The 14,048-nt window shown below is 44.2% G+C and overlaps 1 protein-coding gene across 6 annotated transcripts in view; it reads right to left on the bottom strand.

Annotated features, from left to right (window-relative positions):
* Fry (FRY microtubule binding protein) overlaps positions 1–14,048 on the bottom strand; it is a 382,592-nt gene that overhangs the window by 165,857 nt on the left and 202,687 nt on the right. For all 6 annotated transcript variants that reach the window (XM_085837475.1, XM_085837469.1, XM_085837470.1 and 3 more), the window contains one exon: positions 914–967. In XM_085837475.1, the coding sequence (XP_085693601.1) occupies positions 914–967 (54 nt within the window). The remainder of the gene's footprint in view (positions 1–913; positions 968–14,048) is intronic.

Below are 14,048 nucleotides of genomic sequence, written 5' to 3'. Positions count from 1 at the left end.
AGGGCAGCTTCCATCACGGCCCAGGAGGACGGCAGGCAAGATGGAATAGAGGTTTTAGTAAGTGGTGAATTGGGATTATCGGAAAGTCAGCTACATGGAGGTTGGGAAGTGGCCCAGCCATTGAGCTGTTTAATGGATATTAAAATATAAGGCTGCGAGGGTGCAAGGGTGCGTGCATGCGTGTGTGCATATGTGTGTGTCTTTCATTTGGGAACCCAGAATATTGGGGCAAGTAATGAGAAACACATTCTGCAGCCACCGCCAGGGTGATTTTGAGTAGACATTAATCGGCTACTACAACACCTGTAATTTTGTAATCACCTTTTCTTGGTCTCTAATTTTGGCATACAAAGATCAAGGAAAAAATAAAACAAAATCCCGACGGTCTACTTATATTCTTCTTTGGCTTTCCAGTTCTCTCTAGCTCAAACCATAGGGCATCCCCTGAATGTCTCTAATACCCAGCTACAGATGCCGAGGGGGCAATGTTTTTTGAAAGATTTATTTTGCTTTTATTTTATGTGTATGTTTTGCTTGATGCATGTGTGTGCACCATGTGCATACTGTGACTGACAAGGCCAGAAAACATGGTTGGCTCCCCTGGAACTGGTAAGTGCTGGAAACCAGGCATGGGTCCCCTCTTAACCTCTGAACTATCTCTCCTGCCCCAAGGGCGTAACATTAAAACCACACACCTATGGCTTTGAGGGAGCCTCATAGTGGCCATTCCTGCCTCCCTGTCTGTATCTGACATTCCACGTAGCTCCTCCTCACCACCCTAAGCCATGCCAAACACCAGGGCCTTGCTCACACGAGGCAAGCCCTCTGCCACTGTATTACAACCCCAGCTCCTGTTCTGTCTATTTTGATATAAATAGAAAAACACACAACATGCACAGCAACAGCCTCATACCTGATCGAACTGGGGGTCTTCTCCACGCTGCAGAGACTTTGTCAATGGCTTTTCCTACAGGAAAAAAAAATATGAAAGTAATTATGTAGGCTTGAAACACTGTAAGAGAAACATCATTACTATTATAATTTTCTCATTCATTTTTTTCCTACACACAATGAGGGGGTGCTGGTTTTTAACAAAGTTAAAAAGTATTCCTTTGCTGGTCTGACCTTAACCTTTCTTTGAGATCTCCCCTGGGAGACTTAGGAATTAAAGGCCCCCTCTCTTTTGAGGACTATTCTGTGTTCTTATTGGCTAGTGAGCCTTTCTGCAGTTCTTTGTAAACCCAGCTAAAATGCAAACACTAACATCAATCATTTGAAATGAGGTGGCTGTCAGGTCCCACAGACATCCTTGGAGCAACTGTGGGTGAGTATTACTGATTGCAATTTTCTCTCTTCATCCAGGAGTGAGGGCTCACTTTGTGCCCAACCTACAGGCTGGGTGGAGGGCTGGGCACCACGTGGTTCTTGTCACTTGGGGAGAAATTCGGTCAGTGGTCCCCTCTGCGTTATCACTGCCCACAGCTCTGCCATCACTCCCCAGGGAGATCTCTGGAGCCAGCCTCCAACACCAGCTCTGTGTCCCAGCTTCCAAGCCTGCACAACCCCATTATTCTTCCTTTTCACAGCACATCCCATGGTGCAAAGCCACTTTACACTGAGGTGTGTGCATGAATGAATGAAGCTCCTACTTGTCAGAGGTTCCAGACGGGCAGCAACCTCTATCTGTTTCAATAATGAAGTTTCTGGAGTAGAGCAGGACTTGGTGCAGTGTTAGACATGAGACCCTCCACTCTGTGTGTGCAATGTGTGAGCTAAAAATTAAAATGTATGTATTAATATTAATATATGTAGTAGTTTGAATATGCTTGGCCTAGGGGGTGGCAGTATTTGGAGGTGTGGCCTTGTTGGAAGAAGTGTGTTACTGTAGGTTTGGGCTTTAAGATGAGATCTCTTCCTAGCTGCCTGGAAGTCAGTCTAGCTGTCTTCAGAATAATTGATGGAACTCTCAGCTCCTCCAGCACTATGTCTGCCTGGATGCTGCTGTGCTCCTGCCTTGATGATAATGGACTGAACCTCTGAACCTGTAAGCCAGCCCCAATTAAATGTTGTCCTATACGAGTTGCCTTGGTCATGGTGTCTGTTCACAGCAGTATAACCCTAAGACCATATATATACATGTGTATGTATATGTGTGTGTGTATACTTACATACACACATATATATTTACATACATGTATATATGGTCTTAGTATATGTATATACATGTATATATACATGTATATACATGCCTTTGCCAGGTGTGGCAGAGGCAGGCAGATCTCTGTGAGTTTCCAACCAGTCTGGTTTATATTCAAATTCCAGACTGGCCAGGGCTACACACTGAGAGCCCATCTCAATAGGTCAACCCAAAGCAAATGATGTTACATGTCACAGGCCACACCTACAGTGGGATTCCCTTCTCACTCCTCCTCAAAAGAGGATTCAGCTGCTGTGTGTGTGTGTGTGTGTGTGTCCCTAGGCCAAAGTAAATTTTTACTACAAATGTCAGGGAACTCTCTCTCTCTCTCTCTCTCTCACACACACACACACACACAAAGGTGCTCCAAGCTGACACATTTGCATACACACAGGAGGGAGGCAACATTTTGCAAACAGCTCAAGCTGATAAAGTTATTGTCACATACAATAGTCAGGTCTATGAGCTAAGAATGTGGGCTTGAAGCCTCAGAAATTAACATACTGAGTTTCCTTCCTTATCTATATTTACTCAAATATGCTATCTTAATCATTTTCTTTGAAGACTTGGATTAAATATCACTTTCCAAATTATAGTCCCCATCCCCCCTTTTCCCTGTCTGTTGCTGTGATGGCTAACGTTGTGCTTAAGAGATCTTTAAAACAAAAGTATCTCTAACTTGTAAGCTGCTGCTTGTGTGAGGTAACATGCTTCATGATCACACGCCTGTAAACAAGCCTGGCTGCCCCAACTTCACAGGATGCACTTGAGCACATGTAGGTGGGAGGTATATAGGCAGGAAGTATGTCAGGATGTAAGCTTGTCTCTGATTGGATGAAGGTGGGAAGCACATAGCCTTGTGGCTTTTGCCTTTATAAGCCTCTGATTAATGTAATTTGGAGCCATACTCTGGAATCCTAGGTAGGCGGGATTAACATTACCTGTTCTTTCATACAAAGCATTTTGTTGGCACCTGCTTTGGTCAGCAGACCCTCCCTTTCATCACATGTCTGACTTCCCCACCCCTGACACACAGAATTCACTACTGAGGGTGGGGTGCTACAGGAGTGACTATGTCCCTGTGCACCTGGGAGATGGCTTTGGGAAGAGAAATCTACTTGACATTTCAACATTATAGATAGTATCTTTTACGTCAGTATGGATCTATCAGTATCCTGGGGTCCTGGAAGCAGAGGGCATGAAGATGTGTCAAGGGTCTAAGGCATGAGGGCGGATGTGTTTGGGGTTCTTGTAGAATGGAAGGGTGAGTGTTGAGGGGCTTGCGGAATGAGTGGTGGATATGTTTGTTGAGGGGTGGGCCTTGGGGAAATGGAAAGGGATGTGATGGGGGCCTGGGAGAAGTGGAAAGTTGAAACAGGTATGATTAAGATATGTTATACATATATAAATATTAAAGGAAAAAGAGAAATATTCTAAAAAGGAGCAAGAGCCCAAGGCCAAACTGGGTTATGTAGTAGAAGCCTGTCACCAAACAAAATAATAAAAAGTATATGGAAGATCGTGCATCTCCTGTGCCAAAACTACATCATTTACACAAGGGCCTTGGGTATCTGTGGAGTTGGTATTTGCAGGTTTAAAAGGCTCCTGGAGCAAATCTCTGTGAACCTAAGTTCAGAGAGTTGCATCTAAACAGTCGTGTGTGTTTAAAAATGACCATGTGGCCAGAGATGATACCCTGTTCTCATAATGTATGCTTGAATTCTTCATAATTAAACAAACAACTAAAATACAGCGATGACATGACCACTTCTTCTTTTGTTTAATTTAAATCATACACTGCTTCACTTTGGATGGTATCAGCCATTCTCTAAACCCACTTCAGCAGCTGGCCTTCTGATGGAGCTGTTGTAGACCTGCCCAACTCCTGGTTCCTTCCACTAACAGTAGGGTATTGAGGACACTCCCTGCCTGGCGTGCCCTTCCTTATGCACCTTATTAGCTATGTTATGGAATTTTCATCTCCCCCCACCCACCCATTACCCCAGCTTAAACAAAACACACCTATAAAAGCTCAGTGTCCGAAGCTATCTAATAGGGCAGAGTGAAGCCACAGATGTCCATCCTAATTTCAAATAATTTCAGTGTGTTCTGGCTACAACCGTCTTTTCACACCAAGTGCTCTGTAACGCCTAAGAAGGGTGAAGCCGGGCGGTGGTGGTGCACACCTTTAATCCCAGCACTTGGGAGGCAGAGGCAGTCGGATTTCTGAGTTCGAGGCCAGCCTGGTCTACAAAGTGAGTTCCAGGACAGCCAGGGCTATACAGAGAAACCCTGTCTCAAAAAAAAAAAAAAAAAAAAAAAAAACAAGAAGAAGAAGGAGGAGGAGGAGGAGGAGGAGGAGGAGAGGAGGAGGAGGAGGAGGAGAAGGAGGAGGAGAAGGAGACAAACAGGCCAGGTCAAGAGGCCAGATCACAGCTACAAGTCTCTAGAGGCCTATGGCTCAGAGGCAAGCTTATCCTAGGAACTCAAGAAGCACATTAAATACATCACTTCCCACTTTTAGCTTCTTAGTGGGTCCCCCAAATTCCAACTGGGGCCCACACAGGCTAGACTTCAGAAGCTAGAAGACTCAAGTTATAACAATGCCTGTGGAGTCATACCCATCGACATCTTTAAGCCAGCAGAGGCATGGGGCTCATAGGATAGATACTCAGACTGTTGAATGTATCATTCCCCCTGGCTCAGGACCATCCTAGTAGGCCTTGGGTATGACAGTAGTAGATGGAACAATGTGTGAGGACACAGGATGGGGACCCCCAGCCTTCTGGATAGCCTGGGAGCCTCTTATCCTCACTAAAATATGGTTACTATGGAGAGGGAAAGAAATCCAGCCACAGCATTGGGAAGATGCGTGGTGTAGAGCATTGAGTATCATCCTCTTAGTGGCCTGTGAGCGTGGCTGTCACAGTCTTTCAGAAATTTCTTAGGGCTAGAGAGATGGATCAGCGGTTAAGAACACTGACTGCTCTTCCAGAGGCCCTGAGTTCAATTCCCAGCAACCACATGGTGGCTCACAACCATCTGTAATGGAATCTGACGCCCTCTTCTGGTGTGTCTGAAGACAGCTACAGTGCACTCATAAATAAAATAAATAAATAATTTTTAAAGAGAATTTTCTTTAGAGACGTTAGTATTTAAATTATGTTAAGATGGACCCGTGTCCTCCTGGATAATGTCCAGGAGCTAAAACCAAATCCCACATGCTCTCTTGGGATCATACACACTCCTACAGATATTAAGATTTTTAACTTCAACTTCCTATGTTCTATATATGTTCTATATGTAACCAGAAAGTTCTACTATAAAAAAATAGTGTGGAGGTGTATTATAAAGTATAAATGTTTCTTAAGAAAAACAAAAAGCCCACATTACTAGAAAAACTTTAATATTTTTAATATAGATTTACTCATTTTTTACTTTATTAGTGTGAATGTTCGCCTGTGTGTATGTGTGTGCCATGGGGCTGTGTACCATGTGTGTGCAATACCGGTGGAAGCCTGAAGAGGATATTGAATTCCCTGGAACTGGAGTTACAGACAGCTTTGAGCACCATATGGATGCTGAGAACTGAACCCAGGTCCTCTGAACAGCAGAGTGCTTCCTAAATGTGAGCCGTCTCCAGCCCCAAGACATTAATCTTGATGGTTAATTTAGATGAAGCTTTTGGGGATGATTATTAAAACAACCGAAGTAACACTTCAACTAACCGCCAGACTTTGTAAGTCTCAAGACTTGAACGATTGCTTATAAGAACATGTTTTGTGGAAAATTCACATTATATAAACTTATATCACACATTATATGTGAGTTGGCAAAAATGTCAGAGTTCAGATCGGCTTCCCCCCATCTTCACTAGACAGAGGAGGATTGTGAGTGGTGTGATATCCCATCACCATGGCCACAGTATCTTTCAGAGTGGAGGTCTGGGGACCCAATTGTTTGTCAACCTCTGAAGCGTTTAGCCCAGATCATGGGGTTCCCGCAGCAGCAGGAAAGCTCTCTCAGCCTGAACTGAAGAAAGGCGGGCACAAGATAGTTTTCTCTTCCCATCTTACTAGTGGTAGCTCAGACTTGACTTTAAAAACATGCTCTGAATAACAATAACATTTCACCCCAAGCAACTCCTCCTGTGTGTGGGAGGTTGGGGGGGGGGCAGACACCTGACTCTAGGAACTGTCCTGATGAGGCATTGGTGTACAGACTGGCTACTACACAGATCAGCTGCATGCCTGTTTGTCCACGGGTGACAGTGTTGTTCTGGGACACCCTGAGCACGTCCTAGTAGTGACTACCCAGAACTAGTTAGAATCCTCAGATTTATAGGGACTGTGCTTGCAGAGGTGGACGCATCTGAGTTTCTGTAAGTAAAACATACACTGATTTTTACCCAAAGCATTGGGAAAAATAATTCAAGATCAAGACAATGATACTGGCTGTCCCAAAGAAGTCAAAGATACAGGCAGGCAGGTTTCTATCTGGTGGTGGTGGTGGTGGTAGTGGTGGTGGTGGGGTGTGTATGTGCATGTGCACGCACCATGAGACATGATGGGAGACTCAAAGCCCTTAGGTCTATTTGGGTACTCATTTTTTGAAAATGAAACCTCTTGAGGCGATCTGTTCTATTTGTGGCTGGCTCTGCTCATGTCAGCAGAGCCTATTTCTCTGTCAAATTTAACAGTTCCAAGACCAAATCCATTATCTGAACAGTGGGGGGGAGACTTCAATTAAATTTGGCTACAAAGTTAATCTTTGCTTTAATTGAAGAAGAAAATGGCTCCCAGACGCCTTTCTCCTTCTACAATATCCACCTCGAAACGTGAGCTACGACCTTCACTCATTTACTTCTGAATTATAATCTCTTTTGTTGGTGACTGCTACTTTTATTGCTCCAAAACTTACTGCTCTACCACCTCGCTTCGTTTAAGAACCAGGCTTTCAGTTCATCTGGCTGGATCTCTGTGTCTCCCTTCAGGTCCTTGCTCCACACAGCAGCTCTTCACAGCCTCTAGGGTCATCTCCCCAACTTGCCCCGTCCTGACCGGCCGACCAGCACCATACTTGCTCTCTTTCTGGTCACCTCTGCCGCTCTTCTGTTTCCCAGCGAATGGCCTGCACTTCTGTCTTCTCTTCTCTGCTCCCCTGCCTTCTATCTTTGGTTTGATCCAGTGTTTCTCTTTGTATAGCCCTGACTATCTCTTTGTAAACCAGACTGGCCTCAAATTCCCAGAGATCTGCCTGCCTCTGCCTCTGCCCCTCTGCCCCTCTGCCCCTCTGCCTCTGCCTTCCAAGTACTGGCACTAAAGGCATACGCCACCACTGGCAGGCATGTGATCTGGATTTTCTCTTATCACAGAAAAATATCATCCTCAGAGGCCCCGGGAATCTCCAAAATGGTGGCCATTATTTTCAGTACTCTTTCTCTTGACCTCCAGTTTCACTGAGATGTCCTTGTGTTTCTTTCCACGCGAATCACCTCCCACCCCAGCCAGCTCTCATTTTTCTCCATGGACTTCATAGGATAATCTGCTCTAAACTATTCATACTCTGTAGTACTGAAGCATCTTGGGAAAATCTCCTGGCATATCCATGCTTACCTCTATTTGACCTAGGACTTGAGTAGAAAGAAATCCCCAAAGGTATCAGGGACATCATTGAGGAGAGAATAGTGTGGCAAGAGATGTACGTATGAATAGATACCAATAAGATATCTAATAGCAAGAGTCGGATAACTGATCGAGTGACTAGTTGATATCAAGATTTGTGTGCATTAAAGTTGCTACTAAGCCATAGCAAACATCTCTACTGCCCAAACTATACTGATGACCTTAGAAATGTGAAAACTTAAAGTGCTCTGTGGAAACACAGCCATGCTACCTCAAAAGGTGGTCACTCAAGACTCCACTAGTATTGTACATTCACTTATTTGTTTATCTGTTTATTTATTTTGCTGCCGAGGCTAAAACCCAGGGTCCTGTGCGTGCAAGGCAAATTCTCTGCCACCCAATGACACCGCTAATCCCTACAACTGAATGATTGTGAATAGTTTTGTATCATATCCCTCCCTGTCATGGCCTGGAATATCCTAGAAGACAGAAAGACTGTAAGAGTCACAGCGAGAGTTAACATGTTGAAATAGTATTGGCTGAATGGACTAGGGCCATTGAACATATGAACTCACAATGACCGAGACTATGTCTACAAAACATGAACAAGATCAAACCAGTCAAAAATCACAACATGTACGGGGGAGGGCTTATGAGCTCCCACCAGAATCTGAGGAGCTATTGGCTGTTGTCAACCCAGGGAGAGGGCTGGTCAGCTTTCTTCAGGGATGCGAACCTGGCAGGCTGCCCATGCTCCAGTAGTTGGGCTCATACACACATGCATATAGACATCATTAAACAGACTCGGTGGGTATTAGATTGAAAAAAACGAGAAAAGGGCCCCTTGAAGTTGGGAGGGAGAAATGGTGGGGAGAATAGGGGAAGAACTGAAGGGAGGGACCAGAAAGTGGATAAGATCCAAATATTCTATGCATGTGTGAATAGTAAGTAAAACATTTAATAAAATATCTTTTATATTTGTGTGTGTGTGTGTGTGTGTGTGCACGATGTGAGCTCACGCCACGACCTTTGAAGGTCAGATGACACGCTGAGAGAGGTGCTTTTCTCCTTCTATCAGATAGAACCTGGAGACTGGATCCAGTTTCCAGACTTGCTGGCAAGCACCTCTACCTGCTGAGCCATCTTGCGGGCCCTTGAATGGATTCATATTAGTACTTTTTTGTCCCTACAAAATACAAAACACTTTCGTATGATCTCTTACTTGTGTTTTTTAAAAAAAAAAAAATGATGTTCCCGTCAGTTCCCAAAAGAAGGTAGAGGCGGCAAAGACCCAATAGAAATGGGAAAAAAAAATCAAATCAAAAGAACATTGAAATTCCATGTCCTCCCTGGCAGCCTGGTTGTCATCAAGAAGAGAACCTTCTGGTCCCGATGCGGTGGGGACGAGGAGCCCCAGTCCACTGGAGAATAGAGCAGCCACAGAGGAAAAACAGTATGGGGGCTCTTTAAAAGGCTAAAAATAGAATTAGCATGCCTGTGATTCATGTATATTGCTCCCAGGTAGATACTTGAAGGAATCTAGGCCACCATACAGCAGAAACTCCTCCACACATGAGCTGATGTGGCCCTGTTTACAGCAGCCAGGGCATGGGCCAGGATTAAGCACATCAACAGAGGACAATAAAGAAAACCTGGCAGATATAGACAGTGGGGTTTTACTGTTTACATTAATTATAAAGATGCAAGGGGATGTGTTACGTGCACAAAAGTAAACAGAGTTGGATAGCATCACTGCGTATGACTTCTTCCATATGTAGAATAGAGATATCATAGGTGTGTGTGTGTGTACACACATACAGACACACAGATACACGCTCATTTGATGCTTTCTTGGCACAGGGTCAACTGTTTTCTTTGGGAGGAGTGGCCACTGGTAATTGACACAGACACCCATGTGTGTATGCGCAATACTAGTTCAACCCAGTGGATTAGAAAAAAGGATATGAAGTTTGGAGGGGGTAGGGGGTCCTGGTGGAAGCTGGAGAGAGGGGGTGGATATGATAAACATATACTGTACACATGTATGAAAATTTCAAGAAATCAATAAGAATGTTAAAATAAATTATAGCCCCACCCATGCATGAACTGAATACTACTAAATTGGAACACAAAGCCCTTTGATCTTTTTTTTTTCAAGATACTTTTCACATGGTTTATTTGCTATAAGTTTCAATTGGGCCATGGTGGGGGGCATTCCATTCCATTTCACAGATGAGAAGCCTTACTTAGGAGCCACAGAAGAGATGGTTTTCACCTGCTTGATTCCAAGCATGAAAACGCACTTCAGGGTTAGCCACACGCAGAGAAAAGCAACTTTGCGCACTCAGCTGGGAAAGTGTCTCAATCTCAATCTCGGGGCTTCCTCAACTGTAGTCTCTACTGTTAGCCACTGCCAATTCTGTGGTTCTGAGCTATGGCGCGCTACAGAAGTGGTTCTCAATCTTCCTAATGCTGCGGTCTTTTAACACTGATTCTTCAGGTTGTGCGGACCCTCCAACTATAAAATTATTTTCGTTGTTACTTCATAACTGTAAGTTTTGCTACTGTTATGAATCATGGTGTAAATGCCTGATATACAGGACCCCTGATATGAGACACACACACCCTCCCCCAGCATCCCAGCGGCATCACAACTCCACAGGTTGAGAACTGCTGGTTTCCTGGGAATGGCTTGTGAGATTAAGGAAGGCAGTGCCAGCCAAAGCTGCCTCACTACCAAGCAGGTAGTTCAGAAATGACTGGTTTAACTATACCTGAAAAATAAGCCAATTCCTTGTCAAGCATGACGTAAGTATTCCCTGCATATGACTAGCCATCCATCCTCCAGTCTCTTTTCTGAACAGTATGACTCCTGTCTTCATCCCAGCCCTTGGCAGGAAGCTCAATCTATGTTATTCTCTGTGAACTTTTATCAGACACATTAAAGCAGCAGCAGCCTCAGATTAAAGAGGGTTTTGGTCAAAAGGAAGGGAAGTAGATTTGAAAGCACTGTGCAGAGATCTGAAGGCTCCATCTCGCTGTTTACACATCCCCAGCCAACAAACACAAAACGCTTTCCTAGCACAGAAGGATGGCCAGGTACAATGGTACAAGAGAATCGCCCTCCTTCAGCCTTGCCTATCTTGACACCTACCAGGGTCATGAAGCTTTGAATAAAACAGACTGCATTAGGATCTGGCATGTAAAAATCCTGTCCCTCAGGCTGGAGAGATGGCTCAGCAGTTAAGAGCACTGGCTGCTCTTCCTGAGACCCCGAGTTCAATTCCCAGCAACCACACAGTAGCTCACAACCATCTGTAATGGAATCTGGTTTGTCATAAACCCTTCTTCCAGCACCTGGAACTTTAGCAGGCTATAGTGCCATCATTAGCTAACTGCTTGGCCTACAATAAGCCAGCTGGTCGGGACCATAGTTCATACAGGTTTGGTCTTACAGCACGGCATCCTTCGTTGTACACACTGGCTGTTGCAATAGTTTGGCATGCTGGATTCTTCCATGATCTCCTACTTTAAGAAAGCAGTCTGTGTTACTACTAGTTTATGTTCAGTCCTGTTTGTTTCTTTGGAGGTTAGCAAACCAGCTAGGTCTCACTGTGTTTTGTTTTGTTTTGTTTTTTTTAAGCCTCTAATCCAGCTTTATGGTAACACAGTTAACATTTTAATGAATGATTACAGCTCCCACCAGCCCATACCTGAGCTTCCAACTGGGCACAGGACCAGTATCTGAAAGACCCTGCCCAGGTCTGAGCCAGTGTGTATCATGTGGCTCGGGCAAACCCCACCTCCACAAGATCTTTTATCCTGAAATACTTGCAACTTGGCTCTCTCCCTCCATCTTGGTCTTTGCTAAAGGGCAAGATGAAAACTACATGGGCCAGCTGCTTTTGAAATCATGTGGATATTTGCCTTTTCAGAGACTCCAAAGTCTCCAAAAACCAAAACTCAAATTCTTCTGTCAAGTGAGTTGAGATTTCTCCTTCCTGTTGGATGTTCTAGGCTCAGGCATTTGTCTAAGCCCCAAGTCATTCGTTGCACATATTAGGATTATGACTGTGCTTAATAGGACTGTTCTGACCTTACAGTAGACAATGCTGGGATCTGATTACCTGAAGCATGGATCACCTACAGTTTTGTAATAGAAAAGTAAGTTTCTTGAACCTAAGCCAGACTATAGGAGAGGGGTCAGACAAAAGAACCATCCTGGGAAGACAGAAACATTTTTTGAAATTCTGAATGACCCATTCTTTCCCATGGTGGGCTGCCTGGCTTCTCAGTATGGCATGGCAGTATGCTGTTTCTTGCTGTCTCTGCTAGCCTCAGGTCTTTATGACAATTTGTCTCTGAAAACCATCACTGTTGGACTTCGTATCCTGGTTACACTGCCGTGGTCCTCAACATTTGCCTATGCGGTGGTTCAAATGAGAACCGTTCTCCACAGGGTTGTGGGTTTGAACACTTGGTGCCCAGTAGGTGGTGTTGTTTTAGAAGGTTATGAAACCTTTAGGAGTTGCAGCCTTGCTGGAGGAAGTGGGTGGGCTTTGGCAGTTTATAGCCCCGCCCCACCTCCAGTTCACTCCCTCTCAGTTTTATGTTTGTGGTTGATGAGATATGGCCTGCTACCATGCTCTCTCTAGATCCACAAGCCTGAATAGACTCTTTTTTTTTGACAGGATGTTCTCTTACAAACAGAAAGCATCCATGGTAACCTAAGTACTTGTTGGAAACACAGTGAGAGGGTAGCCTGGTCTTCTGTTGTGAACTTTTATTTGTTAACCTCAGTCTTTGTTGGGGTTTCACTACTTTGAAGAGACACCATGACCAAGGCAACTTTTATAAAGGCAACTCTTATGAAGGTTTATAATTGTCGTGGCCCAAAGCATGGCATTGAGCAGAAAGACATGGTATGGAAGTAAGTTCCTGCAGCCAAAAGTCAACCCCCATGAAAATACAGTTCATACTAAGGTCTGATATGAACATACAGAAACAAAAGCCACACAAAACAACTTCCACTCTTAAAAAACTATAATATTCTCTAATCTACTCCACTGAATTATTCTATTTCAGTGAGGACAATATCTTGTCTGAGAGGATAAGATGGTAGTTCTAATAAAGTATATACATGGTGTGTGTGTGTGTGTGTGTGTGTGTGTGTGTGTGCGAGAGAGAGAGAGAGAGAGAGAGAGAGAGAGAGAGAGAGGTGGAGCGAGAAAAAAGAAGAGCAAGAGTGAGAGACAGCTAGAGTCAGTGATGGATGGGCAGGAAGAGAAGCAAAGAATTACATGAGGCAGAACATTCATCACTGCACGTGGCCAGCAAGAAATGGGTTTACACAGGTGCATGGTACAGATAAGATAGATTGTGGCCAAATCAAGAGATAGAAGAATATGAAATGAGGGTTTCAAACAAGATGAAAGAGACAAAGGTACACCTAGGAAGATTCATCAGACAGGATGGGAGGAAAGAGAGAGATATTGTCCCTGTCTCTCTCCACTATGTCCAATTGGGGACATGCCATCCTGCTCTAGGCACCCCTGTTTGTACATGCAGGCATTTACTCTGACTTTCATCAGCCTGGGGAGCAAACTGAAAATTCCACAGATGCCAAAGGCAGAAAACTGGACGAAAAGGACCACAGAGCTCCCGTGCAACATCTGGAAAGGCTGAGTGGAACACATGGATTTCTAAACCTCAGAGCTGATCTGAGGAGACACACAAAGGGCAAGGGATGAGATGGCATCTGGCTGCCTGTGGGAGGGCTCTTTGTTTCAAGATCCTGGCAGCATTTCTGCTGTCTCCAGAAAGATAACAAAGGAAGCCTTGAGCCCCCAGTGGTGGGACACTGGAAAGACAAGACCTTATATAAACTCACCTCCAAAACAGTGAGGACAATTCCTTATTGGCAAAAGTTACCAGGCATAACAAACACAAACACGGTCCTTTGAAAGTTGGTATTACAGCACACTCACTTATAGGAGGACAGAAAACATTCAATTAAGGTGAGTGAATGCATAAAAGAAACCTGGGACTGTAAGGAACAAAATACAGCAAAGCCCCCAGAAACCTTTAAATAGATATTAAAGGAGAAATAAACAGAGCTTCTAAGGATTAAAAATGCAATTGCTGAAATCAAAATTCTGCTTAGGAGGATTAAGTAACATATCAGATAAAGCCCAAGTTCTCTTGAACACTAGTGAACTAAAGTGTAG

Source organism: Mus caroli, unplaced genomic scaffold (assembly GCF_978045245.1).
Source record: "Mus caroli unplaced genomic scaffold, Mus_caroli_1 scaffold_4, whole genome shotgun sequence".
Classification (NCBI taxonomy): Eukaryota; Metazoa; Chordata; class Mammalia; order Rodentia; family Muridae; genus Mus; species Mus caroli.
The sequence above is the reverse complement of the archived record's forward strand: the minus strand, read 5'-3'. Positions and strand labels throughout refer to the sequence as shown.